Raw genomic sequence first — 20577 nt, 5'->3', positions numbered from 1 at the left:
AGATAGGGTCTTACACGAAATCGATTAACCGTAACAATGTCCCAGGCATGGTCTTACACATAATCTCAATACAATTCCAATGTCCCAGACATAGTCTTACAAGTAATCACATCTCGGTAACCTAATGTCATGACATTCGTATCCTATACTATTCCTAAGGTTCGTACGAGACTTTCGGATGTCGTAAATTCGTTGATTCATGCTCGTACTTGCTTGTTCAACATTCGTAGCAATTCAATGATAATAAAACATATACAATTCAATTCAAAGACATTTATTTGTATATGAACTTACCTTATAGTCGGAATAGACGAATCAGATCGATTACTCAATAACTTTCGATTTTCCTCGATCTAAATCCGATTTCTTTCTTTCAAGATCTATATAAATTCAAAATTAACTCTTTTATTCTTCAATTCATTCAATTTCATCCAAAGCACACAATTTGGGGAATTTTCACATTAACCCCTATAATTTCACATTTCTTACAATTCAGTCATTATTTTACAAAATCACAAATTACACAATTTCTTTTTAATTTCTTGCTATCCGAATTTCATATAGCTTCATATAAGTCCATATTTTCATTTATTTCACACATTATACACCTTTCACAAATTAGTCTCTTTTATGCAATTTCACTAAAAATCATTTTACAAAACTTCAATATCTATCATCAAGCTTTCAAAATTCATCAACAATCATTCAAAAGCTCAAGCATTCATCAATGGAAACTCATAAATTCATCAAAAATTTCAAAAATTAGGGTACAGGTTAGCTAGATTATTAAGCAACAATCACAAAAATATAGAAATCATCGAAAACGACACAAAAATGGACCTTTAATTGAGCTTCAATATGGCCTAACCTAAAGCTTCATATTTTCCTTCTTTCTCTTTTAATTTTGGTGATGATGATGATAATTTAAACCTATTATAACTTTGTTTTATTTATTATAACCTTATTAACCAAATTACAATTTTAACCTTAATGAATAAACATTAAAAACTTATAATGGATGTCCATAAATATCCATTATCACAATCAATGGTCTAATATCAACATAATGACCTTTCATTTAATGCCTTATAGCAAATAGACACTTTTAACTTATAGAATGCAACTTTTACATTTTACGCGATTAAGTTCTTTTATCAAATTAACCACTTAAACAAGAAAATTATCACACGAAATTTTCACACATACATATTCGCATATTGTAAACACCAAAAATAATATAAAAATAACTTTATAACCTCAGATTTGTGGTCTGAAAACCACTGTTCTGATTTAGCTAAAACCGAGTAGTTACAACTCTACCCCCTTAGGGATTTTCGTCCCCAAAAATCTTACCAATGAATAGGTTTGGTTATTGCTTTCTCATAGCATCCTCGGGTTCCCACGTAGCTTCTTCTACCCTGTGTCGATGCCATAACACTTTGATTAACGTTATTCTTTTATTTCTCAGTTCTTTTATCTTACTAGCTAGAATTCGGATCGATTATTCATTGTACGATAAATCTGAATGAATCTCAACTTCTGTCAGAGGAATAATATGTGAAGGATCGGATCAGTATCGTCGAAGCATAGACACATGAAACACATTATGAATCTTTTCTAACTCAAACGGCAATGCTAGCCGATAAACAACTGGTCCGACTCGCTCGATGACTTCATACGACCCTATAAACCTCGGACTTAATTTGCCTTTACAACCAAATCGAAGTATTTTCTTCCACGGAGACACTTTCAAAAACACTCTATCCCCAATCTGAAACTCAGTATCTTTCCGTTTCAAGTCTGCGTAAGATTTATGTCGATCTGACGCTGCTTTCAGACTATCACGTATTAGTTTCACCTTTTCTTTTGTTTCTCTAATCAGATCAACCCCGTGAATCTCTTTTCACTAAGTTCAGTCCAACACAAAGGTGTTCGACACTTTCGACCGTATAAAGCTTCGTAAGGTGTCATTTTAATGCTCGATTGAAAACTGTTATTATACACAAATTCAATCAACAACAAATACTTTTCTCACGTACCTTCAAACTTAAGAATGCAACATCTCAACATATCCTCGAGTATCTGTATAACTCTCTCGGATTGACCATCCGTTTGCAGGTGAAATACGATACTAAGATGTAGTTTTGTACCCAGTGCATCTTGCAGTTTCTTCCAAAACCTCGATGTGAACCTCGGATCTCTATCTGAAACAATAAAAATAAGTACCCCGTGTAATCTCACAACTTCAAAGATATACAACTCAGCTAACTTTCAAGTGAATAGTTCGTTCGTACCGGAATGAAATGAGCCAGTTTTGTTAATTTGTCAACTATAACCCAAATCGCATCTTTCTTACTCAGAGATAGGGGCAATCCTGACACAAAATCTATAGTCACTCTATCCCACTTCCACTTGGGAATCATAATCGGATGCAATAAACCAGACGGTACGTGATGCTCAGCTTTAACTTACTGACAAATTAAACATTTAGAAACAAACTCTGAAATGTCACGTTTCATACCATGCCACCAATAGAGTTGTTTCAAATCGTTATACATTTTTGTGCTTCTCGGATTAACAGACAAACGACTACTATGTGCTTCACTCAAAATCATCTGAATCAACTCTGAATTTCTCGGAACACATATTCGGCCTCTGAATCTTAAAAAATCATCTGAATCAACTTGAAACTCTGAATCACATTGAGCTCATTTTGTTAACATTTCATTATCAACTTTATCGGCTTCGCAAATCTGCTGTAAAAACAACAGTCTCGCTTTTAACTCAGCTACAATTAATCCTTCATCAGATAGAGTCAACTGAGTATTCATTGCACGTAAAGCAAACAAAGATTTCTGGCTTAATGCATCAGCAACAACATTTGCTTTTCCCGGATAGTAGTCAATTACTAACTCGTAATATTTTAGCAATTCTAACCATCTCCGCTGTCGCAAATTCAAACCTTTTTGAGTCATCAAATATTTCAAGCTTTTGTGATCAGAATAAACATGACATTTCTCACCAAATAGATAATGACGCTAAATCTTCAACGCAAACACAATAGCTGCCAACTCTAATCGTCCGTCGGGTAACTTTTTTCATGCTGCTTCAATTGTATCAAGGCATAGGCTATTACTTTGCCTTCCTACATCAAAACACAACCTAGACCATTCAACGATGCATCACTATAAATCATCAACTCTTTACCCGATTTTGGCTGTACTAACACTGAAGCTTCAGTCAAAAAAGCTTTCAGCTGATCAAAACTTTTCTGACATTTCTCAGACCATTCAAACTTTACATCTTTCTGAAGCAAGCTCATCAACGGAGTCACAATCATTGAAAAACCTTTCACAAATCGTCTATAATAGCCGGCTAGTCCCAGAAAACTGCGGACTTTAGATACATTTCTCAGAGGCTTCCAATCCATAATCGCAGAAATCTTACTCGGATCAACTCGAATACCCGATGCTGATACAATATGCCCTAGGAAACCAACCTCACGCAACCAGAATTCACTTTTACTAAACTTTGCATATAATTGTTTATCACGTAGGTTTGTAATACAATTCTCAAATGGTCGGTATGTTCAATTTCATCTCGTGAATATATCAATGTGTCATCGATAAACACAACAACAAATCGATCTAAGTACGGACTGAAAATCCAGATCATTAAGTCCATAAAGACAACAAATGCATTCGTTAATCCAAAAGGTATAACCAAAAATTCATAGTGACCATACCTCGTTCTGAATATAGTCTTTGGCATATCAAAATCTCTAACTCGCAACTGATAATAGCCCGACCTCAAATCTATCGTTGAAAACATTGTAACCCCTTTCAATTGATTAAACAAATCGTCTATTTTAGGCAGAGGATATTTATTCTTGATCGTCACTTTGTTAAGCTATCTGTAGTCTATACACATTTTCATCGTGCCATCTTTCTTTTTCACAAATAACACAGGAGCACCCCAAGGCGAGAAACTCGGTCTTACAAGCCCTCTGTCTGTAAGCTCTTGCAACTGAACTTTTAATTCTTTTAACACTGTCAGTGCCATTCTGTACGGAGCTATTGATATCGGTGTTGTACCCGGTATTAACTCAAACCAAATTCAACATCTCGTATCGGTGGTAAACCAAGTAACTCTTCAGGAAACACATCTAGATACTCACACACAATTGGCACTGATTCAATCTTCTTTTCAGTCACTTTTGTATCAATCACATAAGTAAAATAGGCTTCACAACCCTTTCTCACATATATCTGAGTCAACATCGATGAAATCATTGCTGGTAAGCCATTTAAATCATTTGACGCAATTCGAATAATCTCATTATTCTGACATATCAAATCTATCGTCTCTCTTTTACAATTCACAACAACATCATGCAACATTAGACAATTCATACCCAGGATTATCTCAAACTCGTCAAATGGCAACAACATCGAATCAGGTGGAAAATAATTATCCTGAATCATTAATGGACAATTCTTGCACACTTTATCAACCAAAACACACCTGCCTAAGGGGTTCAATACTCTAATTACAAATTCAGTAGACTCTACAAGCAAAGTTTTACTGGATACTAAATTCACACATATATACAACTCGCCTCTGACCTCACAGCAGAGTCTTTAGTTACTTTCTGGCTACTACTCATATTTCCTGTGTTTCTAGGTGGTTTACCTCTAGCTGAAGTGTTACTCGGTCTCACATTCTGTACTGTATCTTGTTCAACCAACTCCAGAAAATCAAGGATAAAATAATCTAAGGATCCACATTTAAAACAGGCACGATCATCAATCTACAATCACCAAGATACCTTTTACCACAATGTTTACATTCAAGTCGATTAGGTTTCACACTACCAACATTAGCAATCGAAGTAGCTAGAGATTTGAAGCTCGATTGTTGTTTCATTCGATCTCTGTTTGAATGCCCCACAGATGCATTGGAACGATTAAACGAGTCTCAGAATTTCTTCGATACAAACTGATAAGATTTACTAGCTCTCGAATCTCTTGCTTCAAAATCAACTTTTCTCTTTTCTTTGCTGAGATGTTTAGGCTTACAAGCTTTTTCAACTAAAACAACAAATTCTTTAATTTCCAGAATCCCAATTAATAGCTTTATATCTTCGTTCAATCCATCGATGAATCTTTTACACATGATTTCTTCAGTGGAGACATTCCCGAGTATACTTGCTTAATCGTACAAATTCTCTTTCATACTCGGTCACAGTCATTCGGCCTTTTTTCAATTCCAAAAACTTTTTATGTTTCTGATCGAGAAATCGCTGGCTTATATACTTTTTTTGAAACTCAGTCTGAAAGAATTTCCAAGTGACACATTCCATTGGAACTACTGATATTAACATTTTCCACCAATGATATGCATTATCTTTAAGTAAAGATACTACGCATTTGATACATTCATCTGGAGTATAGGACAATTCATCGAATACTCTGGCAGTGTTCTTAAGCTAGAACTCAGCTCTCTCAACATTATCACCAACTGTAGCCTGAAACTCCTCAACCCCGTGTTTACCTATCTTATCCACTGATGGCTTACTCAATTGAATTGGATCTAACACTTGAGGCAAAACAGGGACTTGTCGAGGAACATGTGGGGATGGAGGTTATTGAGCAGCTGGATTCATTCGAACGAACTCCATAAACCACTCACTCATCATTTGAAAGAAGATTTTCTTAGCCTCTCCCCTCTGGCTACTAGAAATAGGCCTACAATCGGTCGGCGTTGCCCCTTGAGCGGGAGCAGGTGCATTACTTCAACATCATCAGCTACGGCTCGACCGGGATCCATTTGCTATACAAAAAACACATTTTAACTGTCAAGAATCATCACACTATCAACTCTCATACGCTACGTTAGTCCCAAAATCGATTAAACCGTAGTTCTGGTACCAATTAAATGTAACACCCCTAACCCGTATCCGCCACTGAAATAGGGTTACAAGGCATTACTGAACAATACACATCATTCACAAACATTTATTCATTTCAATAACAAAATACATTCATCTCAATCATATTGTCCTTTCTAAGGACCTACAAGACCTTAAAACATGCTTAAAAATAGTTCAGGACTAAACCGATAACATTCACAAACTTTGAGAAACTTATAAAATTTTCAAACTTTAAAAGGTCACACGCCAGTGTGAACAGGCCGTGTGCCTTACACAGTTATTAGACACGCTCGTGTCACAGGCCGTGTGAAAACAGGGCATACATATTGACTTCTACCATACGGTTGAAGATACGCCCATGTACCAAGCCATGTGAAATCTAAGGGGGTTACTGACTTGGGTCACACAGTTGACCACGTGCCCATGTGCCAGTTCGTGTGCCACACATAACCAGTTGACACGCCCATGTGTCTAAGCCGTGTCAAAACTGTAGGGTATACTGACTTTAATTCGAAAGGTACCCTAGGGGACACAAGGCTGTGTAACATGATCGTGTGTCGCACACGGATGAGACACACGCCCATGTCTCTACCTGTGTGGACAAAAGTAGGCCATTTGCAATGCCAATTTGCTACCCTTTTCTCATGCTCACCTAGCCATAAAAAATGATATCATTTCATCATATCAAAACCAAGTCACAACTTACCATTATTCCAACCATAATACTCCAATTTACAACCAATCAAAAGAACAACTATATAACCATATCAACAACTATCGCAAACATACCAAAACAAGCCAACATATCAGGTATTATATACATCACGTATTTCACTCATCAAACACATGATTCAAGCCAACTTAAATGGCCATACACACCAATAATTACAAGCCAAATCTCATGGCTATAATTATGACTTATAACATACCAAAATGACACTAGTCTATACATGCCATATACCATATATACAAAACCCCAAAAGTACCAACAAGATAATTGATAGTGCGATAATGTATTCCCGATGATCCCCGAGTCTGAGCTAGCTTCAATAATCCATAAAACATGGATATAACACACAAAGTAAGCTTTAAAAGTTTAGTAAGCCATATACAAACAAAGCTATCACATGAACATTTGCATTTCCATTCAAATATGTTTAACATAGCTAATATCATTCAAATTCACAAACCTTTCCATTGAACATATATTCAATGTCTTAATCAAGTTCATCAAGTATTTTCTTTTTTCAATATTCGTATAAATTTCGTACATACCTGAGTCACTTAGCTCATTCACATATTTTTTCTTGACTTGACTTTGCCCGTTGAACCATTCAAAATCGTTAAGGATACTCGAAAATCACATAAGCTCGTACAATGCCATATCCCAGATATGGTCTTACATGTTATCACATATCGATGCCACTGTCCCAAACAGGGTCTTACATGAAATCGATTAACGATGCCAATGTCCTAGACATGGTCTTACACGTAATCTCAATACAATGCCAATGTCCCAGACATGGTCTTACATGTAATCACATCTCGGTAACCTAATGTCATGACATTCGTATCCTATACTATTCCTAGGGTTCGTATGGGATTTTTAGATGTCGTAACTTCGTCGATTCATGCTCGTACTTGCTCGTTTGACATTCGTAGCAATTCAATGATGATAAAACATGTATAATTCAATTCAAAGACATTTATTAGTATATGAACTTACCTCGTAGTCGAAATAGACGAATCAGATCAATTACTCAATAACTTTCGATTTCCCTCGATCTAAATCTGATTTCTTTCTTTCAGGATCTATATAAATTCAAAATTAAATATTTTATTCCTCAATTTATTAAATTTCATCCAAAGCACACAATTTGGGGCATTTTACACATTAACCCCTATAATTTCACATTTCTTACAATTTAGTCTTTATTTCACAAAATCACAAATTACAAAATTTCTTTCTAATTTCATGCTAGCCGGATTTCATATAGCTTCATATAAGCCCATATTTTCATTTATTTCACACATTTAAACACACATTTTACACTTTTCACTTATTAGTCCCTTTTATGCAATTTCACTAAAAATTACTTTACAAAACTTCAATATCTATCATCAAGCTTTCAAAATTCATCAACAATCATTTAAAAGCTCAAGCATTCATCAATGAAAACTCATAAATTCATCAAAAATTTCAGAAATTAGGGCACAGGCTAGCTAGATTATTAAGCAACGATTAGAAAAACATAAAAATCATTGAAAACGGAACAAAAACAGACCTTCAATTAAGCTTCAATATGGCTGAACCCTAAAGCTTCTTATTTGCCTTCTTTCTCTTTTAATTTCGGTGATGATGATGATAATTTAAACATATTATAACTTTGTTTTATTTATTATAACCTTATTAACCAAATTACAATTTTAACCTTAATGAATAAACATTAAAAACTTATAATGGATGTCCATAAATGCCCGTTATCACAATAAATGGTCTAATATCAACATAAGAACCTTTAATTTAATGCCTTATAGCAAATAGACACTTTTAACTTATAAAATGCAACTTTTTCATTTTACGCAATTAAGTCATTTTATCAAATTAACCATTTAAACGATAAAATTATCACATGAAATTTTCACACATACATATTCGCATACCGTAAACACCAAAAATAATTTAAAAATAATTTTACAAACTCAGATTTATGGTCTCAAAACCACTGTTCCGGTTTAGCTAAAACTGAGCTATTACAGGCCTAGGCTGGATTACAGAAGATTTAGTTTGTGAAGGATATGGGCTTCAGATCGATGGAGGTTAAGGGTGACTCAAGGCATGGTCATTTTGAAATTCCAATTTTCCCGCGTTGATCGAGTGGAAGTTAGTTCCTATGCTTGGGAATTAAAGCAAATTTCTTTGGCTTTTAATAAGTGCAATTTTTAGCAAATCAAACGTGAAGGTAATTAGTTTGCTCACCTGTTGGAAATAAAAGGTTTTCTCCATCGATGTGCTACTTGGTGGGTCGAGGATTATTCATTGATGATTTTGGACATCGTGGAAAGTGAAAAGAGGCTGTTGAGGTGTTCACCTTTTGGATTTTAGCTCGATATAGGGTTTTCGGGGCGTGGGTTACTCGTGGGGATAGATGGCGTGGTTGGGATCAACAAGGGGTAGTTTGGTTTGGGTTTCATCGGTTGTAGTGCTTGTCTCAAACCTCATTTATTAGTGTGGCTTTTCTGATCAACTGGTGCGGAATGAACGATAGTTGTTAAAGACCGTCAGAGATGCCGAAGTTTCTTTTTCTCTTTTTACAGGCATCAGATGGTTACTTTGTGAGCTTTTCTTCTTCTTGCATGTCTTGCATGTTCAGTTTTGGTCGAGGAAAGCTCTTTATTTGTGGTTGGATTTTTGTTTCTTATTTTATCGGTTTTTTATTTAAAGCTTGTTTGTTTTCTTTATTGTTTTTCTTTTTTGTATTTCTAGTTATTGCACGTTGCCATGTCGTTCTAATAAAATTCAGCCTTTCAATAAAAAATTTATTAAAGAATTGGATTAATATAACATTTGGCACCTGAACTTGACACTTTTTCCTAATTTGGTACCTAAATGTTTTTTGGGCCAATTTGGTACCTGAACTTGACATTTTTTTCCTAGTTTGGCACCTAAGCTTTCTTTTAGGTTTAATTTTGTACCTAAAATTATTAAATGTTATACAAATTACATAAAACACTAACGATGTTATTATTTTTTGGTTATGCTACAAAAATTACTGTCAGTATTAGAGAAAATTCATGTTTAAAAAAAATAGGTATTGAGTTATGCTTAACGAATTCATATTAAATAAGAATTTTTTTTAAAACCTCAAATTAAAAGAAATTCATTATTTTCAATTAACAAATAAATAAAACTAAAAGTAATTGAGCATAGAAAATACAAAAAATATCATATCATTTGTCACACGTTGGTCATACATTGATTATTTTTGCTAGTTCATAAAAAAATTAACATTGTTAGTGTATTAGAGTAATTTGTAAAACGTTTGACAAGTACCAAGTCGAACAAAAAAAATAGGTTTCAAATTAGGAAAAAGAGTCAAGTTCAAGTACCAAATTGGACCTCAAAAAGTTTAAGTACCAACTTAAGAAAAAGTGACAAGTTTAAGTACCAAATTAATAAAAAGTGTTAAGTTCAAATACCAAATGTTATATTAAACCTAATGAATTGTTAGATTATTTTTATTATTTAACTATTACATGTGATCTGTAATAAAGAAAGTAGCATCATATTCTATTCCTCACTTAGTTGACTATAATTAATTCTAAGAAAATTTAATAAAAAGATTCTAGAAAATTATTTAATACTTAACTAGATCAATGATAGAGATATTCATGGGTTGGGTCGGATCGGGTTTGGGTCAGGTCCATGTAAAGCATCTAGATCAATTTTTTAAGTTAGGGTTTGAACCGACCCAAAGAATGGGCTTACTTTTCTACCCAACCCAGGCCCAATTAAAAAAAAGTAAACTCATCCCATTCATATTTGATTCTTTTTAGATTAGTTTTTATTTAAAATATAATTTTTAAAAAATATAATATACTAAATGCACTAAAAATGCTAAAAAAATTTCTAACACATTAAAAAGTATTTATATTAAAAAACACAAATAAATATAATAAATATTTTATTGTATTTAAATATAAATTTTAAAATTTTATATTCTTGGTTGGGTTATTTAGTTGAATAAGCTTTTTTTTAAGTTTTGAGTAATGAATTTAATTGTTAATGGATTAGTGATTTAATATAAATATAAATATATATAATTATTATTCGACAGTATAATTAATATAATTTTTTATAATATAATATATTTGGGTTGAGCTCGAGCAAAATATTTTATCCAAGACCCAACCCATAAATAAAACAAGCCTTAAATTTTACCATGTCAATTTCTTAGGTCTCATATTTTGTCCTAACCCTCCTACTTTTCAGACGAACCTTCAGACTTAAGCAAGTGGCCTGACCAATGAGCAAGTTTAATTAGAGATATAAGTTAATATGTATGCTATCCAAGAGGTGACTTGTCTCTTTAGATTAGGTGGGCTAAATTGGAACACTAAACAACTATTATTTTACATCTCATGATATCTTAATATATACTAACATATTCGTATTTTCTTAATTTTCATGTTGTCTTGAGACATGCATGTTGGTGCAGTTGTAAACCAACTAAAAATTTGATTAAGACAAGTGCACTTATCAATTAATAGTATAGCTATGATGAGTAAAGATATCATTCCCATGAAGACTAAAAGTACTAGTAATTACCGTCTTTCTATTATTTAATTGATAAATTTGAATGATTAATTAAAACTAAAATTAACTAAATTAATTAACTACAAACGCGACAATGAACAAATTAGAAAAATAACCGAGTAAATAACCAAAAAGCAAAACAATACCCAGGAAAGAATTCACCTAGATTTCATTTGTCATTATCAATCTAAATTACTTAATTTCTTCACATAGTATTTTGATCCGTAAAAGTCCCTAAATTATGCTAATATCTCTCTTCAAGAATAAAAGCAACTGACTCTAGGTTGATTAATTAAAATTTCTTTCTAATTAAAACCCTATTATTATATTAACTCGATTTATGGATTCCCCTATTAGATTTGGCTCTAATCCGGTAGATTTATGTCATCTTATTTCTAGGATTGCATGTAACTCCACTCAATTATGCTATATCTACTCTTAAACAGAGTTTATTCCTCATCTGATTTAAGCACATCAAACATGGATCAATAATCTAGAAATATCAAATCAAGAATTAAGCACACATAATTTAGAAGAAGATCCAAGTCTTTATTGCGTAAAATAAAAATCAAACAATAGAATTCATCATAGGTTCATCTCCTTAGGTATTTAGAAAACTAGTTCATGCTAGCAAATAAAAACATTCAAAATATAATATAACCACAAGAAACAAAGAAACTCATAATTATCTTCAAAGAAATCAAAAAAGAATTTTCAATCTTGATGGAAATATGCTTTAGAATTGGCTTCAATGGTGTTTTTCGAGTTGTTTTCTTGAATATTCTATGACGACTCACTTTCATATTCTTATTTTTGTCATATATAGGTCTTAGAATGCATGAAAAACCTAAAAAATAGTGTTTTCAAAGTCCAAATTTGTGAATTTAACACGGCCTGCCACATGGTTGTATGGCAGCCCATGTGGGTTACACGACTGTGTAGGATGGTCCAGCCTGTGTGGCTTTTGTGACTTGCTCCAATTTTCCAATTTTCACCCGTTTTTCTCTCATTTTGTTCCCAAATACTCTTCTAAGTATAAAAACATGAATTTAAAAGATTAGGAGCATAAAATTCACCATTAACATCAAATAAGCATCCAAAAATGCATTAAGAATGAGATTAAAACATGTTACTTTTAGCACCTATCACATGTTTTCCAATTGAAGGACAAAATTCATTCAAAAATATCAGTGAGTTTCTTGTGATATGTTGCAATATGATATAAGATGGCTTTCTAAAAATTTTTACAAGGGTGGGAAAAGCATAAACGTTGTTCCTTTGAAATTGTGACTCTAAATATGAATTCTTCTCATCACATCATCCATAATCTCTCCCATTAAAATAAGACACATCATCTTTTTTTCTACATTATATGTACAGTCGAACTAAACTTCCAAACCACTTTCCTTTTTTTTTCTTAAAAAATATTTATCAAAAAATAAAAATAAAAATTAAGATTTATTTATTTTTACAATAAAAACAAATCCGGAAACTCAACATTGTCCTCCAAGATATCACTTCATCAGAAGCAAAATCTTTAGCTTCAAAGCACCTCTCAATCACAAGTTTTAGCTTTCTTTTTATAATTTAAACATAATTAAATTAAATTGCTTTTATATTATCTTCTCTATTTGGATTGTACGTGGCATTATTTGTTGAATTTAGTTTAATTCTGCCAAATTTTGTATGGACAAAATTCAATTTCAATCATGATTGCGTATATAAAAGCAAATTATGTGAGATATATAATTAAGATTCACGGTCAATATATTACTTTTATTTTCTAATTTTACGCTTTATTCTTCAGTATAGAATTATGTTTTTATTTTTGTGTGATTAAAATCAGTGATTTTTAATTTTTTTTCAACTCCTTCGAAGAGATGTAGTGGGCCTATTTTGCTCGGGCCCAAACTAAAAACTCAAATGCAAAAATATAAAACTAAAATAAAAAATAATAATATTAATGGTCTAATATCAAAGTCCAGTTACATTTATAGGCCCTAATGACTCAATAATCAGAAAACCCTAATAGCTCAAAAACTAAACTATTTTTACCAAAAAAACCTAGCCGCATGTCTGTGCTGCGCCGCCTCTCTGCGTGCAATTTGACACCCCTTTGCCACCACCACCATCAGCCACTCTGCTGCCACTGTCACCTGCAAAGAAGAACAAACACGCAACAACTGATAGGAAAGAAACAGTAGCAAACAAAAGCAAAAAAACAAACAGAATATTGTAACTATTTGGCTATAAAAGCCACGAAAACATCAATGTATTTTTTTTGGACACAAAAAGATATAAAAAAAAGGTAATCGAAAAACAGCAAGAAGATTTCTGAAAAGGTAGTCTTTTTATATTTCTTTGTTTTTCTATTTTATTATTTTTTTAGAAAAAAAAACACAAAAATAAGGGAAAGTCAAAGACTCATTGGGTTTTTCGCATCCCGCCATCGTGAGTGGCCGAGGACTGCCCTCTTTGATGAAAGATGGCACCTTTTGGGCTCGGGGAGTCAAAAAAGAAAAAAAATCGGCCACTTTTGTACTCTCCGACCATCTTGGACGACGGCGCCGTTCAGGGTGACTGGTGGCTGTCACGATGGCCCGATGGCTGGAAATCGGAGAGGCCAGAGAGAAATGAGAGCTTCTCAAATTTTTTTTTAAAAACTAAACAGAATTGAGGTTTTTTTAAAAAAAAATTGACTTTTATAGATATTGTAAAATGACGTTGTTTAGGGCTGGCTTCAATAGTCCCAAAACGGCATCATTTTGGCCTTTGACCCGAGATTGGACCCAAGACCCCCCAAGATTCGCATATTTTTAGACTAAGGGTTTATTTACCCTTTCAGTCCTTCCGCTTTTGGACTCTTTTTTAATCTGGTCCTTATTTTAGTTTTTTTTTCTTTTTTAAATTTACCCATTTAATTTTTTTATTTTATTTTCGTCCTTTGACTATGTAGTCTCCAGGGAACGCTGCGTTTAAGGGACAAGGGGATTATTGCCTAATTGATACCTGTCTTTCCTTCACGCATTTGATTTTAATTCCTTACCCTATTTTATTGTTTAATTTGTTTATTTTATTATGATTTTTACTTTAAAATTTGTTTAGACCCTAATTTGGTCCCTTACTTTCGATCTTTTATATTTTATTTTCCTTTGTATTTATTTATTTATATATTTATACATTTATCTATTTTTTTTGTGTTTTTCCTTTTTTTTCTCACTATTATTATTATTATTTTATTTTTTATTATTTATTTATGTATTTTATTATAAATTGCACCCTTAATTTCATTTACATTTTAATTTGGTCCTTTATTTTCAATATTTTATAAACTATTTTCCTCTATATTTATTTATTTATTTATTTCCTTATCCTTATTATATTAAAATTGGTATTCTCTCCTTTTTTATGTGCATATTTTGTCACTATTATTATTGTTATTATCATTGTTATTATTTATTTTATTATTTATTTTTTTCTTTGATTGTTCATATTAGTATTAAAGTAGTATATATTATGTGATTATCGCCGTCATTATATGTATTATGAATTGTTTTATTATATATTCATATTCTTGTTATTTATTAGCGCGGAATTTTATTCATATATCATTGTTCCATTTTCTACATTACCATTTTATCTTATTTCATTAAAATCACATCATGAAGCACATTTAAACATATTTACCCATAGTTGTTTTTATACTATACCCCCAAATAAAATAAATACCCATTGTTTTAAATTTTACATATGTTATTATAAAAAAAAGGGAAAATTTTAAAAATAGGCAATATTTCGTATTTGGAGATTCGAGGAATCGTGCCTTAACTTACTAGGTTTTCGATTTTCTCGTTGAATCTAAATGACCAAATATTCTTTTAAAATTAAAATACATGAGATTTAATATAAAAATAATAATAAAAGGCAAGCTTATTTTTGAGAATTCGAGACGTCGTGTCCTAACTTACGAGATACGACCTTTTGTTACATAGAGATAAGAAAGCCTTTTAGTTAAGTTTTGATCTATTTAAGGGATTTTACTAAAAAATATATACATTAATACAAAGAGGGATAGTATTTTAAATTCTTTTCGAGTTTTCAACTTTCGACATTAAGACATTAATTAATCAATTAGGCACCAATTTTGGGCGTTACGAGGGTGCTAATCCTTCCTCGTATATAACCAACTCCCGAACCCATTCTTGAATTTTGTAGACCCAAACTGTTGTTTTAATAAATCGAACCTCTTATTAAAACAATCAAATTACAAGGTGACCCGATCACTCCTCTTAAAAGTGATTGGTGGCGACTCCTATTTTTATTTTAAAATAAAAAGTCGATTTTTCAAAAAAAATGTTTCAACAAAAGATATCTACAAAAGTCAGCTTGATCAGTTTTAGTAAGTAAAGATAACGTTATTAATTCGATGGTTAGTGTTGGTATATGTCCTACATATGTTTACTTTTACATGTCAAATGAAGTAGGTGGAATGGAAAATATTGTGTTTACAAAAAGATATTGTTATAATTACATTAACAAACAGATGACAATGATGATTGAAGTCGAGAATGGTCAAAGTCAAAGCAAGTGAAGATCCAATGTTTTTTTACATAGTTCAAGTGGATCAAGAAAATCGAATAACAAACTTCTTTTAGATAGATGGTAGATCAAGAATTGATTATGATCAGTTTGGAGATGTTGGTTTTTGACACAACTTATCATATAAACAAATATAATTTGGTATGTGCTTCCTTTGTAGGGATTAATCATCATCGACAAATTGTAATGCTTGGGTGTGCATTTTTGTTAAATGAGACTACTGCTTCTTTTGCATGGTTGTTGAAGTCTTTCTTGCAATCAACGGGTAATCAGTCACCAAAGACTATAATGACTGATTAGGATCATGTAATTAACAAAGCAATCGAATAAGTTTTTCATGATTCATGACACATTATGTTTATAGCATATTTCTAAGAATGCTCCTTCACATTTTGGTAGTCTCCATACAAACGTTGAGTTCCATGCTTTGTTTTATAAGTGTCTGGAAAGTTGGGAGTCGGAATTAGAATTTGACGAAATTTAGGGAGTTAATTGAAAAGTTAGTATTAACTATTTTGATTAATTAATAATATTGTAAAAATATAGATATCAAATTATATTAAAAATTAAAATATAAAGATAAGTTTCAGATTTAAGCATATTAAAAAATTAAAATTAAAAATAAATTGTTTTTATAAAATGAAAAACAAAAAAAATAATATAATATAAATATATAGATTTGTATAATATTTACATAGAGATTTTACATTGTGGACATATAAAAAGCTTTGAATCCATGTAGAAATACTTGTTAGGCAGCAAAGAGGAGGATTAATAAAAAAAGAGAGAGAAGTAAAAGCTTGACGAAACATTGGCACTGCGAAATATAAGCTACTAGATGATGGCCCAATTAAATTCTATTTGCCACCCAAGTATTGGTATCATCAATGTCGTCTTGGAAACTCATTGTCTCACCTTCATATGTCAAGATAAAACCTTAACTTACCAACACTTAGCTGTTTAATATTTCTACATAAAAAACTAAAGTTTTGAGTTTTTAATTATTTTATGAGTATTTATCATATGTGAATTAAGTAATAGAAGGTGCATAGAACATCAACTTAATCAATTTAAATCAAGTATTTTATGCATATATATACATATTTATATATGAGACATTAACTCAATCAACTTAAATTAAATATTTTATGCATATTTATGCATAGTACGTTAACTCAATCGACTTAAATCAAGTGTGAATCAAGTAATAGATGGGGTTATATATATATAAGAAATAAATACTTAAAAAATCCCGTTAGAAGAAGCGAAGAAGCAGGGGAAAAAAGATGCCAAAATAGGGGTAATGGGGCACATTGCATTGGTCAACCCTCCTAAAAACGGATCAATCAACTCTTTCCTTATCATGTTCCACAACAATTTCCTGTCCCTACATTTCCCCCACCACCATGACCATTTCTATTTCAATTCATAGAAATTAAAAATTAAAAACTACACCAAATTAATTCCTTTCTTTTGTAAAAAAAGAATATAGAATGCAACAATAGTTTCCTCCTTCGTATCTTCGTTTTTTTGTGGCCTTTCCTACTACTTTTTCCTTCTTGTAAAAACTTAGCCATGGAAAAGGATGAAAAGTCATCAAGTTTTAAAATGGCAGATGGCGACGAAAACAAGTCCGAAGTTGACAATGAAGAAGAAAAGGCAGCTGCAGATGAGAAAGAGGAACCAGAGGGAACTGAGACTGATAGAACTGAAACTGAAGAAAAGCCTCAAGAGGCAGAAAATGAAGGAGGCGAACCTGAAGAACCTACTCCTCCACCATATACCCTTGAAACAGCCTTTGAAGATATTGAACATTTCTTGTCAAATCTCTCCACCATGTTGAAGGAGAAGGAGGAGGAGAAGATAGAGAAGGAGAAGAAGAAGAAGGAAGAGGAGGAGGAGAAGGAGAAGAAGAAGAAAGAGGAGGAGGAGGAGAAGGAGGAGGAGGAGAAAGAGGAGGAGGAGGGGAAGGAGAAGGAGGAGGAAGGAAAGGAGGAGAAGAAAGAGGAGGAAAAGGAGGAGAAGGAAAAGGAGGGAGTTGAAGATGAAGGTTTAGAGATCCCGGAGTTCATTGAAAAGTATTTGGATCTTCTTGAAGAGAAAATATCTAAGCTTGAATCCACTGCTGCTGAGACAAAAGTGAAGGGGCAACAACCTCCCGAGGATGATCCATTGTTTTTCAAAGTTGTTAGGCAGATATTAAAGCTGTATAAGGATCTATCGGCACCCATCAAACCAGAGTCCAAGCAGGGCCCTTTAATCAACCGCATTTGTGGGATCCATTTTCGTGCTTTGTGTTATCTGGAGGACGAATTCAAGTATCTCCTGGAAGAGTTAAGAAACGTGGAACCTGTTCCTAAACAAGAGGTTGCAGCAGCAACAGCTGCAGATCAAGGCACTGAAGCTGGTGAAGGCGAAGATAAACCTGCTGAGGAATCCAAGTTACAAGAGTATTCTGACCAAGTTTTGGCCTACATGAATAAAATAGCAATGGAGATGATCTCGGGAGGACATGAGTTTGAATGTCGTGAGATTTACATGACCTGTAGGATGCATATAATTGGGGAGACCTTGAAGAATCTTGGGTTCGAGAAGATTAGTATAGATGATGCTCAAAAGATGCCATGGGAATTATTGGAAAGGGAAATACCTCCATGGATCACCATCTTTAAACAATGTGCCAATGTCCACTTCCCTGCCGAGCGCAAGTTGGCTGAAACAATCTTCTCCGGTCATCCTTCTTTATATGAAACAATCATCACTAACCTTGCACGTGGCTTGTTCATCCAATTTCTCAATTTCCCTGAAGCAGCTGCCTTTTGCAAGCTTACCACGGAGAAGCTGTTTAAATTTCTCGATATGTACGAGGCCTTGCGCGATAATCTTTTTGCCATTGATAGCGTGTTTCCCCAGGAATGCGCTAATGAACTCAGGACGGAAACAACGACATGCCGTTGTAGGATCGGTGAATCTGCGATTTGCATATTCTGTGATCTTGAGAATTCAATCAAATCGGATACAGGCAAAACCCCAGTTGCTGGCGGAGCGGTTCATCCGTTAACCCGCTACATAATGAATTATCTCAAGTATGCATGCGAGTACAAGGATACAATAGAGCAAGTCTTCAAAGATCATTCCAAGATTGAAAGAGCTGATTCAACAAGCAGGCCTCGGGATTACGAGAGCCGCTCATTAAAGTACAAGAAGAATGATGCCGGAGAAGATCGACCCCCATTTCAAGAGCAGTTGATGAGAATCATGGATTTGTTAGATTCAGCTATCGAGGCGAAGTCAAAGCTTTACAAGGATATTTCATTGAGCTGCATCTTCATGATGAACAACGGACGTTACATGTTGCAAAAGATAAAAGGAACAGTAGAGCTCCACAAAGTGGTAGGGGATAATTGGTGCCGCAAAAGATCGTCTGATGTTAGAAACTACCATAAGAGCTACCAAAGAGAGACGTGGACCAAGCTGCTGGGTTGCATAAGCAATGACGGACTGAATGTGCGGGGAAAGGTGGTGAAACCGGTGCTGAAAGAGAAATTCAAAAGCTTCAACGCCATGTTCGATGAAATACATAGGACTCAAAGCACTTGGGTGGTGTACGACAAGCAACTGCAATCAGAGCTGAGGGTGTCCATAGCATCAGTGGTGATACCAGCCTACAGGTCATTCTTGGGAAGATACTCTCAATACTTGGATCCTGGACGACAAACGGAGAAGTACATCAAGTTCCAGGCTGAGGATATAGAGACTTATATTGATGATCTGTTTGATGGAAACCCAGGGGGCAAGAAAACATAATTAATTCAACATTTATAATTAAGAAAAAAAAGAAATTCAACTTATTTAGCCTTAAAAATGTTTTTGTACCAAGAAAACAATTGGTTAGTGTTTTTTTATTGATTTAGACAGCAACTTAAGCTGCTTGGGTTGGATGGTATGAATTAAATGTGCCATCATAGAGAAGAAACATGCATTTTTTTTTAATTTTTTTTATAATTCAATTTCGTTTGTTCTTGCATGTATTATTTTTCATAATTAGTATCTCACTCAAATATATGTGAAGAGCATCATGTTCAATGATGAACTCTATGATTTGTGGTTAGTGATTGGCTAACACAGAATATACTTTCAACTCTTTATTAATTATGACCCAGCTTCTTCCTAGTTCTATTTTCTTTTTTATCCTCCTAAAAGTTAACTGTTGGCAAATCAACAATCTAAGGCTGGATATCCACCGTATGGCAATTATGGAAACATAGGAATGCAGTATATTTCTCTAATACAAAATCATGGTGAATTCAACTTGGCTTTTCAAACACAACAGACAACAGAGCTTATCAGCACAACAATGACGCAATCTAATCGAAATCATTGGTGCTACTCAACCCCTGACATCGACCAAAGAATCCAACTACAACCGTACTATGGTATCCTTTCTCTTCGGTACAACATAAACACATCAAACTATGGTGTAGCACCTGCAATCCATGGCATCAACCCTAATCCTGTAAAATTAATTTGCTACCACTTACCAACGATCAAGCAAACACCATGTCAAACTGCTCCTTGCTCGATATCTTTTATGGCAACTCAGAAGACTACGCATCCAATGCTGTCGGGTGTATTACCCAACCAAGAAATGGGAAAAGAATTTCATCGAGAAAATACAGGTTCAATGGAAATTAGCCCTGATAATGGCTGACATTAGATACATTGCCAA

At 33.4% G+C, this 20577-nt stretch overlaps 1 protein-coding gene across 1 annotated transcript; it reads left to right on the top strand.

Moving 5' to 3' along the window:
* The first annotated feature begins 17161 nt into the window (after window positions 1-17161).
* LOC107895708 (exocyst complex component EXO70B1) lies at window positions 17162-19875 on the top strand. Its single transcript, XM_041078694.1, has one exon. The coding sequence runs from the start codon at window positions 17424-17426 to the stop codon at window positions 19653-19655; it is 2232 nt and encodes a 743-aa protein (XP_040934628.1). The 5' UTR covers window positions 17162-17423; the 3' UTR covers window positions 19656-19875.
* The last annotated feature ends 702 nt before the right edge of the window (window positions 19876-20577 follow it).

This window comes from Gossypium hirsutum, chromosome A10, assembly GCF_007990345.1.
Source record: "Gossypium hirsutum isolate 1008001.06 chromosome A10, Gossypium_hirsutum_v2.1, whole genome shotgun sequence".
Classification (NCBI taxonomy): domain Eukaryota; kingdom Viridiplantae; phylum Streptophyta; class Magnoliopsida; order Malvales; family Malvaceae; genus Gossypium; species Gossypium hirsutum.
This window is presented reverse-complemented; position numbering and strand designations above follow the sequence as displayed.